This window comes from Apus apus, chromosome 15 (genome assembly GCF_020740795.1).
Source record: "Apus apus isolate bApuApu2 chromosome 15, bApuApu2.pri.cur, whole genome shotgun sequence".
Lineage (NCBI taxonomy): Eukaryota > Metazoa > Chordata > Aves > Apodiformes > Apodidae > Apus > Apus apus.
In genome coordinates, this window is record NC_067296.1 from 12,099,397 (window position 1) to 12,115,462 (window position 16,066).

Sequence of the window (16,066 nt, forward strand, 5' to 3'; positions counted from 1 at the left end):
AGTGAAAACACCCGGTACTAGTGAAAACACAGGCTGATTGTTGACCTGACTGTTAATGCAGAAGACTGAAGCTGTCCTGCCCAGGTGTGCTGTTGGTAGCCTCTTCTTTGGGACTCAGAAGACTGCCCTGGCAGAGCAGGCCTGCTTGTTCAAGCGTGGCTGCAAGGCTCTAACCCACCATCAGTCAGCTGCCTGTCTCTTTTGGCCTCTCCAGGTGATTATGCCCAGCTTAGTCTACGAATCATGTACCTGGAAGCTGGTGTGTATGACGTGCCAATCATCGTGACAGACTCGGGAAACCCCCCATTGTACAACACCTCTGTCATCAAGGTGAAGGTGTGCCCGTGTGACGAGAACGGCGACTGCACCACCATCGGGGCGGTGGCCGCGGCGGGGCTGGGCACTGGTGCCATCATCGCCATCCTGATCTGCATCATCATCTTGCTGAGTGAGTCCCACAGGGGCTGCCACTGCCCCAGACATCGTGGCACACGTTCTGTTCCTTCTTATCCCATTTCTATACATGGTATTTTGCAGAAGCTGTGCAAGCCCTTTGCAAAGGACAGAGCTGTGAGCTTTGGGCTGGGGGGCAGTTCCCACAGCTGCATTTGAGCCTCCTTCATTGCAGTGTCAGCAGAACAATCCAGAGCACACTACGTGTGTTGGATTTTCCTTCCTAAGATTTCCAGTGGCTTTACAAACATCATTACATTTGACAATGTCTTGTAGATTGTGAGTGTGATATGATCCTCTGCATTTTGCAGGAAAATATTGAAGGACTTGTTTAAAATCCTGTGGCAGACTCCCCCATAGCTCTCAGGTCCCAGGCTGGCTGAGGATATACTGGTTCCCAGTACCAGATGCACTGGTTATGGGAGTCTGGCTAGTCCCTGGGGGAGCCAGTGTATAGCTGTAGTTGTCTGTTCAAGGGAAAAGAAGAGCAGTAGTTATTCCCATTGCTTGTTAAAATGACAAGAGATTGGAGAATTGTGGTGGCTTGTGAGTGTTCTTAGAGGAGGGATTCCCAGTTTGTCAGTAGTGCTGGTGGGCTGGGAGTGTATGGCAGATAAATGTTGGCAATCCCTTTGCTCCAGGCAAAGCCATCCCTTTTGCCCCACAGCACTCTAGTCTTGGGCTTCCATGAGCATTACCCATAACCATGTGTGCACACACTTTAAAATAAAAATAATATCATTATAACATCAAGCAGGAGTTGGCACAGTAGGAATAGATAAAATGAGCACTGAAATGAACAATGAGGTAAATATTCATCAAGAAACATAGGATGAAACCATGGGATTCCCATTAAAGCTAATGGGAGTTATAGTGCTAAATCACATTTAATATTTACCCCCAATGTGTTTATACAGGGAGCAGACAGAGCGACGTATGCTACAAATGTCACCTAATGTGGATCTGATATGGTACATTAGGAGAATGGGTCATCTCTGGGCAAACATCCACCCTCTTGGGCCAGCAATGGGAATATATTGTTGTATAATTGATTTATAGTATCAGTCTGGAGAGTGAGCAAGAAAATAGGGTGTTTGTGGCCAGGCAGTCCCAGCTTCTCATCCAGACCATCTGAGCTGGTGGAAGCATCCCTGTGCCTAGCCATGATGCCCAACTTCTGTCCTTCACTGGGCAGAGAGTCCCAGGAGCAAAATGTTTGGGGCTGCTCCCTCTAGCAAGGGTGTTTGCTGGGAATGCTCCACAGTTGCACACCCAGAAGAAGACACGGTGTTGGTCAGTCCCACCATGCTTGGTATGCTGGGGCATGCAGGGCTGCAGCTGCCAGTGAGCTGAAAGCTTGCCCTGGAAACCAGAGGTGATAAAACATGGGACTTCTTGCTGCTCTCCTATAAATCCAGTGCTAAAATATGATTCAAGCAGTTGAAAATCCCATTGACTGAAATTAAGTTCAGCTGAAGGACATTTGATTTAAGAGATTCCTCTTTTCATTTTCAGATACATTATCCCATTTTAAATTATGGGTTTTATTACAAAAACTTATTTTTACATTCATTGTAATTCTAATTGACTTTTTTTTTTCTTCAAGTGCTGCAAAGCACTGTATCAGTGATGAAAAATGTAATTTGCAATGAGGAGTTTTCCAGTTACATCCTTTCAGTGTTTCATCTCCTTTCTATCTGTTTTATATCATGACCTGTGAACAACAGCCTGGAAGAAGGCAGATGCAAGGGGTTTTGTGCTATTTGCCCATTTTAGAGTCAGCAGGTCAAAGTCTGATGGCTTTGAAAAGGAAGAAGCAGCAAGGGGACAGATCTGAGGTTGCTCAGGTGAAGGAAGTTTCTGCCTTTACCTTCACTCAAAGGTTTTTTTCTCTTCCTGATACCTGATGTATTAGCTGCACAAATAACACATTTAGAAGAGCAATGCAGTAAAAAATTGTGAAGGGTGAAGACAATAGATTTCAAGGAAAACTACATGCAGAGTGAAAATGGGTCTAACAGTAGTAATAGCACTTCCCATTCTGCAGAGTGAATAAAAGGAAGGAGAGTGCACTACATCCCTATTGACACTTTGAAGGTCTTTTTTTTTCCAGGGTAGCTGTAGAGGCGTTAATGGCACACGTTTTTTCCACAAATGCATGAAGAAGTAGTATATATATATATATATATATATATATATATATATATATATAAGCCGGGGGGGGCGGGGTGGAAGGGAAAGAAGATAAACCCTGATATCCATTATAATATTGTCTTTGTGGAGTAGGCAGGTATCTTATTGTGAGAGACTTGAAAAGGAACAACGAGAAAAGGACTTCAATAGTCTGCTAAATAGCTGAGGTTTTATATTGCAGATAAGAGTTACATTTTCTTTCCTTTTCTTTTTTCTCTCTTGAATAGATCTAGGATAAGCATTAAAGAAATGCTGAACTATCTGAAAACAATTCTGTTAGCTGGCAGGCAGGGTTGGCAGCCAATTGGCACACAATGGGAGTAATTAGCTGTCCGATCCTCTTCTGCCCACTTCACTGAATTCCTGTTGGGTATAAACACTTTGGTGCTGGGAGGAAAAACTCGGATCCTCCTACCTACCTCCCCACACACTGGGGCTGTGGGCTGGGCTGCCCACTTGTGTCCCCAGCATCTGGTCTCTGCTCCATCTTTACCCTCAGTGAAGCGACACTGACGATCCAAAGGGAAGGACAGCCCTGCAGAGTATGAGATGATGGGAAACAGCAGTTGTTCATTCTGCTTATGCAGCTAAAAAGCACAAAGAGAGTTTGGGATCTTATGTCCTGCCTGGATTCACTTGTGCTGGCTGCGTTTTTTGCTGTGGTCAAAAGTTGACCTAAGTGAAATTAACCTGGCCACATATTCCCAACTCCATTATCCAACCACCTCTCCCTTTTCCCACAGATTGCCATCATGTCTTTGTGTGTGGCTTGCATGGAGAAAAGAGGGAAAGCAGACATGGGGAGGTGTAACTGCATCAGCTTCCCAGGCTTAATTTCATTTTTTAAGGCATTATTTGCAGCTACTGAGTATGAGAATGAAAACTAATGTATTAACAGGATCTTGAAGAAGACAAGGTCTGCTTGCATTATGTTAGTGGAGACAAGTTCCCAGAGTGACTTCCATGCAGTAAGTCACAGGAAGTGCACAGCCTCTAGGATGTGGGTGGCCCGTTGAAGGATGAGGTTGTGGAGCAGAGAGCCAGCATTCCCTCTGGGAAAAGTTGTTTAAGTGGGGGAAAATTTTTCAAGATTCCAGAATTGTTCATCTCTCTCTGTTACTGGACTGAGAGATTAGTCAGGGCTTCGCATGGAAATGCTGATGCCTGAGGAGGTTGGCTCTGTGCTGTCCCTCCAGATTTGCTCTCCCTTGTTCTGCAAAGCAAGCTCTGCTCTCCGAAAGGATTTCAAATGACCTTAGATCTGCTTTGCAAATCGGTGGCCAAGTGCATCTGCTAATGTCCTGACTAATATGATCTTGGAAGTCTAGAAAGCCTCCTTCACATACCAAAAAAAGAGTATGAGTGAGCCCTAAATTGGATTATAGGACCCAGCGATACGCAGCCTCGCCAAAGCAGTCTTGCTTGGCCAACTGCAGGCAGCAGCAAACTGGCTGCCATGGCCAGGGCTCACAACCTGAACAGGCATTGCTGTGTCTCGCTGAGGGAGCAGCAGCTGAACCTGTGTGCTGCTCAGCACCTCTGCAGCTCTCTTCTTCTTCTCCACCTTTGTTTTATGATGCTGAATAAAATAAAGGTGGAAATCTAATCCTAAAAATTCAGGATTTAGATCAAATATTTTCAGAAAGTGGCAGTTCTCACACTTCTGGTTTGCTTTTCCTTTGATTGTTGTTTGGTTGTATTTTATTTCTAATAAACAACAGCTCAGTCAGTGCTGTTGATAGATCTTAAGGAAATGTTTATAGTGGACTCCAGTCACAGTATTTACAGCTCTCACTGGTCTCTCCCTTATAAATTAGAACATACAATAGGGTAAAATTTTGTTTCTCTTATACCAGCCAGTACTCCATAGTGGAAGAAGGCAGGTGGGGCATTAGGACATGGTCTCGTGCTGTGTGAGGCCTCAGCTCACCTGGCTTCTTCCTCATTACAGCCATGGTTCTGCTGTTTGTGGTGTGGATGAAGCGCCGGGAGAAGGAACGCCACACCAAGCAGCTCCTGATTGACCCTGAGGATGATGTCAGGGACAACATTCTGAAGTACGACGAAGAGGGAGGTGGAGAGGAAGACCAGGTGAGAAGAGCCATGGTCATGGCCAAAGAGCAGCTGTGCAATCTGTACTCTCAAAAAGGCAGTAACCACATTATTTTCACTGAAGTACTTGCAAAGGGTTGTGTTCCTCTTGTTTATGCCCAGGCAGCTTTATTGGCCTCCCCGGTGTGGCATGGCCATTGGTGAGAGCCAGCTTTGTTCTAGGGGATTCAGCATGTCACCAGGACACTCTCCTGTGCAAGCAGGATGATGCCATATGGATTTTTCTACCCCGTAGGCAGCTTCCTGGGAAGTGACTATCAGTCAATCAATACATTGACACTGATGTTCAAACAATATTTCTGCTATTTAAGTAATTAAAATGGTTTATTTTACCATTCCCTACCAAAGATCTTAGTAAAAACAGCTGGCAGCTTCCATCCTTCCCAGACCCAGGGCTGCAGGCATTTGCCTTGGCTTGCCAAAACCTAGAGCTAAGCATTTACTTAATTGTCTCTAATATGCCTTTAATTTCTTTTAATTTCTGGATGTGGTTTGTGAGAAATGTCTAAGTACATTTGGGGTTGCTCTTTCTCACCACGAAGTGTAGAGTGGCAAAGCTTCGCGTGGTGACGGAGCCCTGAGCCACAGCCTGCCTCAATGTGTCAGCTTTTCTGCCACAGCTGCTCCTTGCAGACTGTCATGCTGATGTTGCATGAAAACTTCCATGGCCTGCACTCCTGGGATGTGCTGTCCCTCTGCTATGGATGTATTTCCTCAGCTAAAATAGCAAAGTTTTATCTCTCGTGTTGAAGTCACTGGTTTTTTTATTCCTACCTAACAGAAGTGAAGAGCCCGTGACACTCTCAAATACAATGTTCATGCCAATTATGTGACTCTGCATCCTATAATGGCTTTATTCTTGCTTGCCTAAATGGACTGCATGGTTTATGGGGCTGAGCAGAGGCTGCTGGGCTTTCTCATGGGTGGTGTCAGGAGTACATGAAAGCTCTGCAGCGCGTCCTGCCACGGGTAGAGCTTGGCAAGAGCCACCTCAGGGAGCCAGGCAGGGACTTGACCCAAAACTCAAGAAGTTCTTATGCAACAGAAAAATCCTTGCAATTAGCATTTCTTTTTTCTTGCCACTGACAAGTAATTTATAAATATTGCTCCTGGAGATTCAATCATCCCCATCTGAGCACAAGAATAGTTTAAGCAGTAGAACAAAGTATTGTTAGAAGTATCTCGTTTCAGGCAACTACACTGTAGGCTTAAATATTTTAGAAAGGATTCATTAAAAATAACAGCAAAGGAAGAGCAGCAAAACACCATTACCAACATGAATACATTTTTAATGAAAAATTACCTGGTTCACATTCCTTGATAGAAACTAATTCTGTTGGGATTTTTCGCAAGGAGAAAGAACATAATTACTTTGAAAGGCCTACATGCATAAATGCAATACACATTTCAATGTTTTTATTTCCGTACAAATGTAATTGGAATAATATGTCTGCCAACACTGTGTCCTTATATTATATTATGTATTTCATCAACACATTATGCACGTACCTACACACGCACAAAGCAGAGCCAATTTTTTATCCCAAAGATGTAGGCACCATGCAAAATATTCAGAAAGTGTTTAAATATTTGATTTAACTTCTGTTTTAAGACACACTCTTAAGAGGTTAATGGTATGAGCTGCTCAGAGGTCAGGTTCATCTGTAATTCAAATAGTTAGAGACACTATATACCCAAGGGTAACATTTGCCATTGAACTTCAGCTGAAATAGGATTAGACCCCTCAGCTTGTTTGTACATTGGGCAAGTAGATGATCTGAACAAAAAGCTCTTGGTTTCACCCCGTGCCTTCCATTTGTGACAGGATTATGATTTAAGCCAGCTCCAACAGCCAGAGACCATGGATCACGTGCTGAACAAGACACCAGGAGTCCGAAGGGTGGATGAAAGACCCATTGGTGCTGAACCTCAGTATCCTATAAGACCAGTAATCCCACATCCAGGGGATATTGGTGACTTCATCAATGAGGTATGTTCTGTAGCCTGTCCTGTGTCACATCTCAGAAGCTCGAGCAGCCAGCTCACATCAGCTATACAATGTTTTCCTGGCTGTATGGACTAAGTGATGCTATTACTCACATGAGGAATCTGATCCAAGCGAAGGGAACAACAGGCGTGAGCAAAGGATGCAGGAGTTGGCCCAATAAAGGCACCAAGCCTGTAAAAAGCCAAAGTGCAAACAAAAAGCCTAAGATTTCTGACTCGTGGATATCACAGGCACCAGGCATTTCAGCATCCAAGCAGGATAATGTGATCCTGCTCTCTCTTGGGTTACTATGAATATTGCAGTTGTTGTCAATAAAAACATTGTCTGAAAGTGGACAAAGGAGTATGTCTCAGTGGGGAGACAGCTGCCTGGGTTGCTTAAAGCCAAAGGCACCATTTGGGGCTCCTGGACTTGTAATTACTTCACCAGTCTGTGTCTTCCCTTAGTAAGCTCTATTTGGTCTAAAACCACAAAGAGTTGGCAGGAAGAAAGAGACTGCGCTCACATCAGAGAGGGTTTCTTTATGTTATGTTAGATTACTGCTTCTTTATCTGCTTGTACAAATATCTATCCATTTAGTATTTCTTATCTCATTTTTAGTTTTGAGTGATTGAGTGGTTACAAACCAATCAATGCATTATTTCCTCCGAGACAGAACACACCATCCATTTCCTAAGTCGGAAAAAATAAATGTTATAGCAACTGAATTCTATTGTTACATCCATTTCCTGCTGTGCTTCTTTCTCACTTTCATCATTAAAATTCCTTCTTCCTCTGTTCCTGCTCATCTTTCATGCTCATATTTACACACATCCGCACACGTGAAGAATCACTGTGCACATGTTGGTCAGAGACCTGCTCCGTCTCCCCATGCTCAGACCGGGATTTCTCAAGGTGTGAATGCAGAACATTTTGGTTTGTTGCAGGTCTATCCCACTAGGCTTTTCCTGACACTGGGCTGCAGGAAAGCAATTATTTTTCTCCATATCCCGAGGCCGTTTCCGTGGCCTGCCTGTGCTGCTGCCCACAACGTGCAGGAGCAGCAAAGCCTCCCAACCCCCTGCCCAGGATTTCACACCCCAAGTCTCTCCTAATTGCAGAATTTTGCTAGGAGTGTTTTTGGGTTTTTTTGTTTTCCATAAGGAATGAAAAGCAGCAAAATAAAAATTAATGGTTGTTGGTAGGAGACAAAGGTTGCTGTTCATTCCTTCATTGCCCAGGCTGGAAATGTTTAATGTGCAGCCCCAGAAAGGACATGCTGTCCAGAACTGAAAGCTTCTGAGATCCAGAGCTGGATCCCTGGAAATAATTCCCTGCCACTCCATCAGGCTTGTTTTACAGAGGCGCTGGGAGTCAATGGATTTTATTCTGGGGGCAGCCGGGCACAGGGAAGCCCCAGGACCCTCATTTTCTCACCATCCTCATGTCGCTTTTCACCACCCTCTTTTAGCTTCACTACCAGGATCCCAACCCTTTACCCTGACACCCTCCCTCAGCACCCTCACCACCAAGCCCCACGGTGGGTATTCATTGCCATGTGTTTTTCCCCCCAGGGCCTGCGTGCAGCAGACAATGACCCCACGGCCCCTCCCTACGATTCCCTCCTGGTCTTTGACTACGAGGGCAGCGGCTCCACCGCCGGCTCCGTCAGCTCCCTCAACTCCTCCAGCTCCGGGGACCAGGACTACGACTACCTGAACGACTGGGGGCCCAGGTTCAAGAAACTGGCAGACATGTATGGAGGAGGGGAGGAAGATTAAACTGACCTCACATTATTTAAAATTAAAAAAAAAAAAAAGAAGGAGAAGAAGAACAAAAAAAACCCAACAAACAGTTAAAACAAACAAACCCACAGACGATGTTAACAAAAAGAGCCGATGCGGAAGCAAGAACTGTACAGATGTGGCAGCTTTTTTAATTAATATCCCCTGCTGACTGTATTGTTATTTTTAGTGGTGATATAGGAGATTTTTTTTTTCCTTTTTTTTTCTTTCCTTTTTTTTTTTTTTTCCAGAATATTGAGCTGTCTCGCATGAACACTTGTCTCTGCTGCAGGTTGTTTTTCTTTTTGTTGTGTTTTTTTGTTTGTTTCTTTAATGTCAGCTGGGATATTGCTCGTTTATCTGCTTTATGACTAAAGAGAGTGAAAGGCACTCTGTCTTAACTTGAATTTCTTAGAACAGAAGCACTGTTTTTAAAATATATATATATATATATTTGAAAGTGCCTTTTGGTGCATGTATCAGATTCCCTTCAATCTCAGGAGTGATGAAAACAAACAAACGACCATCCTGGGCAGCACTCCCTGTGACCCTAAGCCAGTTCTAGCTGGGAAGGAGTTAAGAAAAAGGAACTGTGGAGATTGTTTCTTTTTAGCCTTTTTTTTTTTTTTTAACTTTAAGGGAGTGACTCATTCTGAGTGGAAGAGGATGGGAGCTGGGAGGGGTGGAGGGAAGGTGTTTTGAGTCAAAATCTTAACAGCCATCTTTAAGCCTCAGCAGGTGGTGAACTAGTCATCATGTTGTATATAATTCAGTGTTATCAGATGCAAAATACAGACTAGGGACTCTGCAGGTACCTGGTCACACTCGATGTAGCTGCATAGAACTATAGCATCGACACAGCCTTTGGTTATTGCAGAAATCTCCCACAGCCCTTGCCTAAACCCTACAAAGTAAGTGGTGAAATGACCAAAGGCCCATTTGTTTGTTTTTATGCTCTCGGTGTGTTTCGGCTCCCACAACCTCTTGAGTGCTGCCAGTCCCAGCTGGGTGAGATGGTGATCTCCCCCAGCTCCCAGGGGAGCAGGGCAGCCGATGCTGTTCCCTGTCTCAGGCAGAGTTTTTGCCGTGGCCCCGCTCAAGGCCGGGGCAGTGCCAAGGGCAGGAACAGCTTATCAGCACTTTTGCCATCCGTAAGTATGAAGTTAGTCTAGTACAGTATTAATGCCTCGGAGCATTAGTAGCCAAAGCTCAACAACATCGTGTAACTCAGCTAATGTGTGTCCTTTCTCTTTTGATGGGTAGGCGCTGCTATCTGTAGTCAACATGGTTTTTTTGGAGAAGAAGTGCAACGAGGGCCTATTCAGTATCTTGTGGTTAATATGCTCAAGCATTGCCAAGTAAGCAAGAGGTTTTGCAGCATCCAGGTGTAATTCAACATCAGTATTATAAATGGTAGCATACTACCTAGTTTATATGTAGGGTCAGTTTAACCAATAACAGATAGTTACTAGCTTTTTTTATTACATTTTTCCTTTACTGATTTGGACTAGTGGGTTTATGTCTAATGTTTGTAAAATGATTTAGACTGCATGGATGTGTAATATAAACCACATTTAATGGATTATGAGCCACTTAATTAATGTGCTATGAAATCTTGGATTACCTGTGTTTTATATTCTGCAGACGATTTTGCAGTGGGTTCGCTAAAACTTGTAAAAGTGCTTAGATATATTTTCATTTAAATCCAAGAACGTGCACAGTATTGGAAGGTGATTATCCAGGGGATAATCACACTTTTTTTGATATCTTGATTAATTCTCAAGTTGAATGCTAAGAATTAAGGGGGGTTGGGGGCGGGGGGAGCGAGCGCATGCACACGAGAGAGCGGGAGAGTGAGCAGACGAGAGCCTGCGGTGATGAGTGGTCCTTTCGGAGGGTATACTAGGCTGCAAGATCGTCTCTATAGATTTTTGAAATGCTCCTAGTGCATTTTATATTTCATTGTATCATATTTTCTATAAAATGCCATTTCTGTAAATTAATGAGCATTTGAAATGTGTCTTGTATGAAGTGGAATGTGGTAGAAGCCTGCCCGGGGGAACTCCAGCGTTACCGGTACATTCTTAACTACCAAGGATATGATTTTTCTTTTTTGTCTTGGTCGGTCACTTGGTGGGTCACTTTGCCCTTTCACGACTTGGAGAGCAAACATACTCTCACCCACCATTTCTTGAGGAAACCAGGAGATGATGGCGTGGACCTCGGGAGAGGGAAGGCTCCAATGGCAGCAGCGAGTGAGGACATTGCTCCATGGGCACAGGCCAGCAGCCTCGGCCGGGATGAAGCACAGTGCCTGGCAAACTGCCAGCACCTGGCACCTTTGTAAACTCCTGCTCTGTGTTTGGGAACTCAGTCATCTTGTGTGACCACTAGAAAAGTCTTAGTTTGCTTCTGCCAGGTACCATCCACCTCCTCTGGTCCCCCTCCAGCAAACTTTGCAGCCCCTATCACCTGCTGCACTGTCCTGTGGCCTCTGCTCCTCACCCACGGGCAGTTCTTCCCCTTTTCCTTCAGAAAAGCCACGGGCTGGAGTATTTCACCAATTGGGCAGAAGTTTCACCTCTGCAGAAGCTGCTCAGTCACAGCAGAAAGTAGTGAATAATAAAAATGCACTTAGTGTTTCTGGCTGATGAGTACCCGTCAGTGTTTTGTGTCTGTCACCATAACCTCATCACCAGCTCAGGAGAAGGACATGGCTCAAGGGCCAGGGCAGTGCTGATGGTTCTCCATATCCACGTAGCTCCTGGGATGCTGGTGCGAATCCCACAGTGCTGGCCAGCTGGGTCTCTGCTGTGAAGCCATGCTGTGCCATCTACCTGGCACTGCTTACCCAAGAGCAGTAGCTAAAGCCCTGCCCTGGAGCTCTTGGTGCTTGATGTCTGCTGGGTGGTGGCTGGCAGGTAGGGCAGGGGACAGCAGCAGTGCGGGGCCAGTCAGCAGCATCCATCTCCTGCCGCCACCCAGCGCTGTGTGAAAGGAGCTGCTTCCTATTTGGCCGTGGTGGAGATGCTGTCAGACTTCAGCTTATCTAAACATTTTAGGTTTTTAAGAACGTTTATGCAACCCAAGTCAAACAAAAATGTTTGAGTCATTAAAAATAATCCAACCTGTTCGCATTGGAGACTTTTTTCTTTTTAAATCAGCAGGTACTTTTTCTGCAGCATTTGCAGACCAGCCATTCCAGGCCCACAAGCCTGTATATAAACCAACTCGTTTCTTGTCTTTCGACCCAGTTCCACTCGGTCTCTCTCTGCAGGACCTGCTTCTTCTCCCTACTCCTCTTCCTCCTTCTCCTCCCTGCACCTGTCACCACTGAACTTTACAGTCCCACAAGTAGCAGCAGCGTCAAGCCCCTTTCATCATGGTGGGCCCTGCAGAAGGTAAGCAAGGAGCACATGACACAATGAAAACAGGCTACTTCTTTGCTTGTTAATATTACAGTTTTGTAACCCAGCTGAGAAATCTTACATTAATCCAAAGGGTCCCATTTTAAAGATGACAGTGCCATTGCTTTGACCCTCATGGCTGTGACATAGTGTTGCCGTTCACAGCTGGAGATGATGGAGGCTCACAAGGAGCCAGGGCAAGGAAATGGTGACTTTGACAGTCGCTGATTTTTTTTCCTACAGGCCACAGAAGTGATTAACGTACTGGGACCAGAAACCTTGTTCTTTAAGTAATCTAAAGTACTAAACTTTAATTAAAGAAGGGGTGTCCACACAGTTAAGCCCCCACTCTTTGCATGCCACAAGGTAATAGGGAAGGAGATGCTTTCAGGCAGGTGGAGAGGAGCCTGTCCCCAGAATGCCCGTGTCATGCCCTGTGGCCCCTGTGCCCCACAGCAGTGCCAGGGGCCCCACTGTAGCTGTCTGTGCTAAGAGACTGGGACAATGAGCTCCCAGGGTTCTGGGGCACACCAGGCACCTCCTGTGGCCTCCCTACCTCCAAGGCTTGAAGACTGCACCTCCCTGGGCCAGGGACCATGCTGGTCTGTTGTCCCTGCTGTACCCAGGGGCGGCTCCAGCAGAATGTGGCCCCACAGCCCCTGAGCAGCCCCGTCCGGTCTGTTTATTATGTAGCCTGTAAACAGGGAGAAGCATCAGTCACAGTAATGCTTTGCAAGGCAATGAGGAGGACATTCAGCAGGTAATTAATGGCAGTAGATAGGCAAGTCCCTTCTAGGTGTCCTGTGTGCTGGTCATAGTTTTGCTTTTGGTTTTGCATTTTTCTGTTGTGTTTTTTTTTCCTCCCTTGCTTTTTGTTGGACCAGGCGATGCCGGTGGTGATTGTTAAGGTGGTGGGGAGTTCACTCCTCTGCTGATGAGCTGCTCTGGGCCTCTTTCAGTGTTGGTGTTTTTTCAGGGGGATAGTTGGATCCAAATCCAGCCTCCAAGAGTAAGTGGGAGTTAGGAGGTGGCTGAATCACCTGCAACTGCTTTGCATAGGGTAGGCATTAAGGCATTGGAAAATTATAGTGGTCAGTGCAAGGTCTGTACAACATGATATGCCAAGATTGCAACTTTGTTTAGTCTTAAAAATCATATTAAAGGTAAAATACGGGACTTTTATTTGTGATGTCTTCTGGAGCTCTTCATTGTGAGTGTGGAAAAAAAATGGGGGGAATGCCATATGAATGCATACGTTTAAAACAGCAGCTAGAAAACGTGGGTGTCTCCCACACAAAGTTAACTCAGTTTCATGAGGAAAATACAAGTTCTCCCCAGTACACACCAACAGTTGCTCACACAATGTGTACATAATGTAGTTAGTGCTTGAAGCTACAAATCACGTAGGGGAAATAATATAAAATAAAAAACAACCAACAGCAACATATAGATGTATAATTGGAGCACTTTCCTCTTTTTTTTTTTTTTTTTTTAATTTCAATTCTGATTCTGCATGTTTCCTTTAATGATGGAGAAGCTGTGTAGCAGCCAGCATGACTGTGGTTGTTCTCAAGGAAGACTTATGCTCTTCTGCTGTGTTCACGCTGAAGCGCAAAGGCCGTTTGCGTCTGTTAACCCAGTTCAAAAAACCTTTTTTTGTAACCCTCAACAGCACAAATATTTTGTATTGTTGTTTGTACCATTTTTGTACCAAAAAAAAACCAAAAGAGGGAAAAAAAAAGGAAAAAAAAAAAAGAAAAAAAGAAAAAAGAAAAGGAAGAAAGTAAATGTTTTCAATGTGTTTTTAGTGCCACTGCAATCTTGGTTTCCAAACTGAGTAACAGCTTTGCTGATTTATTGTGTATCAAAGCTGAACTGGCGCACTGACGCCTGGCTCCAGTGTAATAAAAATAAAGTCCCCCTTTTGAATAGTCTCGCTTGCTTTTTTCATTTTTTTTTTTAATTTTGGGGGTTTTCCTTCCCCACACGCAGACACCAGCTCATTCACCATTTTCCCTCGCGGTGAGCCGCTGAGGGCTGGCCTGATTGTAGGAGGGAGTCCACACACGCAGACTTGGGAGAGCTTTCAGAGATCCCAGGTGATTCTGTACTTGCCTGGTGGTGGAAATCTGCATTCATTAAAGCCAGAGGTGGGGCTCACCCTCAGCCCCTGCAGCTGGTTCAGGCAGTTTCAGGTGCTGCAGGTTCCTCCACAGCTGAATATGGGCACGTTTGCGCTGCACTAAACTGTTGGTGCAAATCACTCAGGTGGCAATTTTGTCCCTGCAATATAAGGCTTTCCTGCTTAGCAAAAGTCAGGCACCCTCAGGTGGCTTTACTCTCTACGTGTTGGTAACCACCGTAGGGGTTGCAGCAGGACAGCCAGGCCCCTGCACCTCCCCCCTGCCCTGCAGCTTGAGCTGCAAAACACAGAAGAGGGGCCAGTCCATCTACCGAAGGGGAACATGAATGGTTCAGAATGTCTAGATAATGAGTGAGTATCCTGGACCAGCTGAGGAAGCCTGAGCTTGCTCCTTCCAGTGGTATTTCTCCACCTTCTCTGCACATGCAGGAGCAAAGCCATGACTGGAGCTGCTGCTGTGCAAAAAAAACATCTGCAGACTCCGTGTTCCTGAATACACAGCATTTCTTTGCGGGCACCTCCGTTAGGGCCATCAGCTTCTTGCCTTTCTCAGGCTGCTCTTCCCTTGGGGTTTCACCAAGAGCCCTGGGAGGGGACTGACCCCACATCCTGCTGCCAGCCTGAGCAGCCCTTCTCTGGCATTCAATTAGCAGTGAGCAGTTAGCACTGGCAGTGACCAATTGGGGACTTCTGCAGGGCCTGAGCAGATAGCAGGGTTTCCATCACTTCCACCCCAACATCCACCCACATATGCCAAGAAATGGCCTCAGCAGGTCCCACAGGGGTAGGAAGGACACACAGTTCCTGCAGCCGTGGAACTGTTCCAACCCAGCCTGTGGAAAGTGGCACTGCCTCATTTTTAATAAACAGTATGAATGCAAATCCTGTACATGGCAATTTACTTCCCCCCAGAGTCAGCGAAGAATATTTTATTGCTAGTTTTGCTAATTCTCAAGCTGGTCTGTTTCTTAGAATTATCTTTAACTACTGAATAATGCAAGACTGTTGCATCACAAATATTAGTTTCTGCTATCTGTGGAAGTCTGGGCTCTCATCATCATGTTATTAGGCTCTTATCTGCCTGCAGAAAGTCTTGTTCCTCAGATGATTTAGCTGTGTGCTGAACTTTGACCACGTGAATAGTTTTACTAAGCTAATGGAAGCAGCTGCCCCCTCCCCCCCCCCCCCAAATCCATGGACTTTTGTTGCAAAAGTAAAAATAATAACAATTAGTGTTATTGTTGTAGGCTCTCGGGTTGGGTGTTTTGGCTTTGTTTTGTTTTCTCCCAAGCCAAAGGCAGATGCCAGAATTTGCAATAGAAAATTTGGGTCTGATCAAACTGAAGTACACAGGTAATACTATTTTTTTTCAATAAATCCAATAACTGAACTTTTCTTTGTTTTCCAGACTAAAAACTTTGAACTACCAACACCCTTTTCCCCAAATAAAAAACCCTAAATAGAGAGTGGGCTTTTAAGTAAACCTTAACAGTCACGCTAAGCAGTTTTAGGTGACCAAACAAAACCAAAAACAAACAAACAAAAAAAACCAACCCAGAACTCCATATGCAATATTACATGATGGTCAAAACAGCCCCTGGGTGGGAAGATAAAGTGCTTTTATTAACCACTGGCCCAGCTGGCTCCCTGTCTCAAAAAATGAAAACCAAAAAAACAGGGAGAAAAAAAAAAAACACCATAAAAGAATCCTAAAACCTTTTTCTTTTTCCACATTCCTTCCATGTATAAAGAAAAATTTGCTTGGCTATGACTAACTCCCGGTGATGTTCTGTGTGTGAGCTTGAACATGCTTCAGCCGAGCACTTTGACCTTCACAGGCCCTCACCATGAGCATCCCTTCTGTCCCACATCAGTGTGTGCTGGTGCTAACAGGAGCCCTGAGCCTGAGCTTTGGATTCTCTTTCTTCATGCTGGTTGTTGTTATTATCATTATTATTCAAATGTGTTGCAGAGAAGAGTGGGTGAC

The 16,066-nt window shown here is 44.9% G+C and overlaps 1 protein-coding gene across 1 annotated transcript in view; it reads left to right on the plus strand.

The window, feature by feature from the left end:
- The window catches only part of CDH4 (cadherin 4), a 426,991-nt gene extending 416,463 nt beyond the window's left edge, over positions 1-10,528 (plus strand). Inside the window, exons 13-16 of the mRNA XM_051633293.1 lie at positions 215-448; positions 4,598-4,737; positions 6,584-6,748; positions 8,320-10,528. Of these exons, the coding sequence (XP_051489253.1) occupies positions 215-448; positions 4,598-4,737; positions 6,584-6,748; positions 8,320-8,526 (746 nt within the window). The 3' untranslated portion in view covers positions 8,527-10,528. The remainder of the gene's footprint in view (positions 1-214; positions 449-4,597; positions 4,738-6,583; positions 6,749-8,319) is intronic.
- The last annotated feature ends 5,538 nt before the right edge of the window (positions 10,529-16,066 follow it).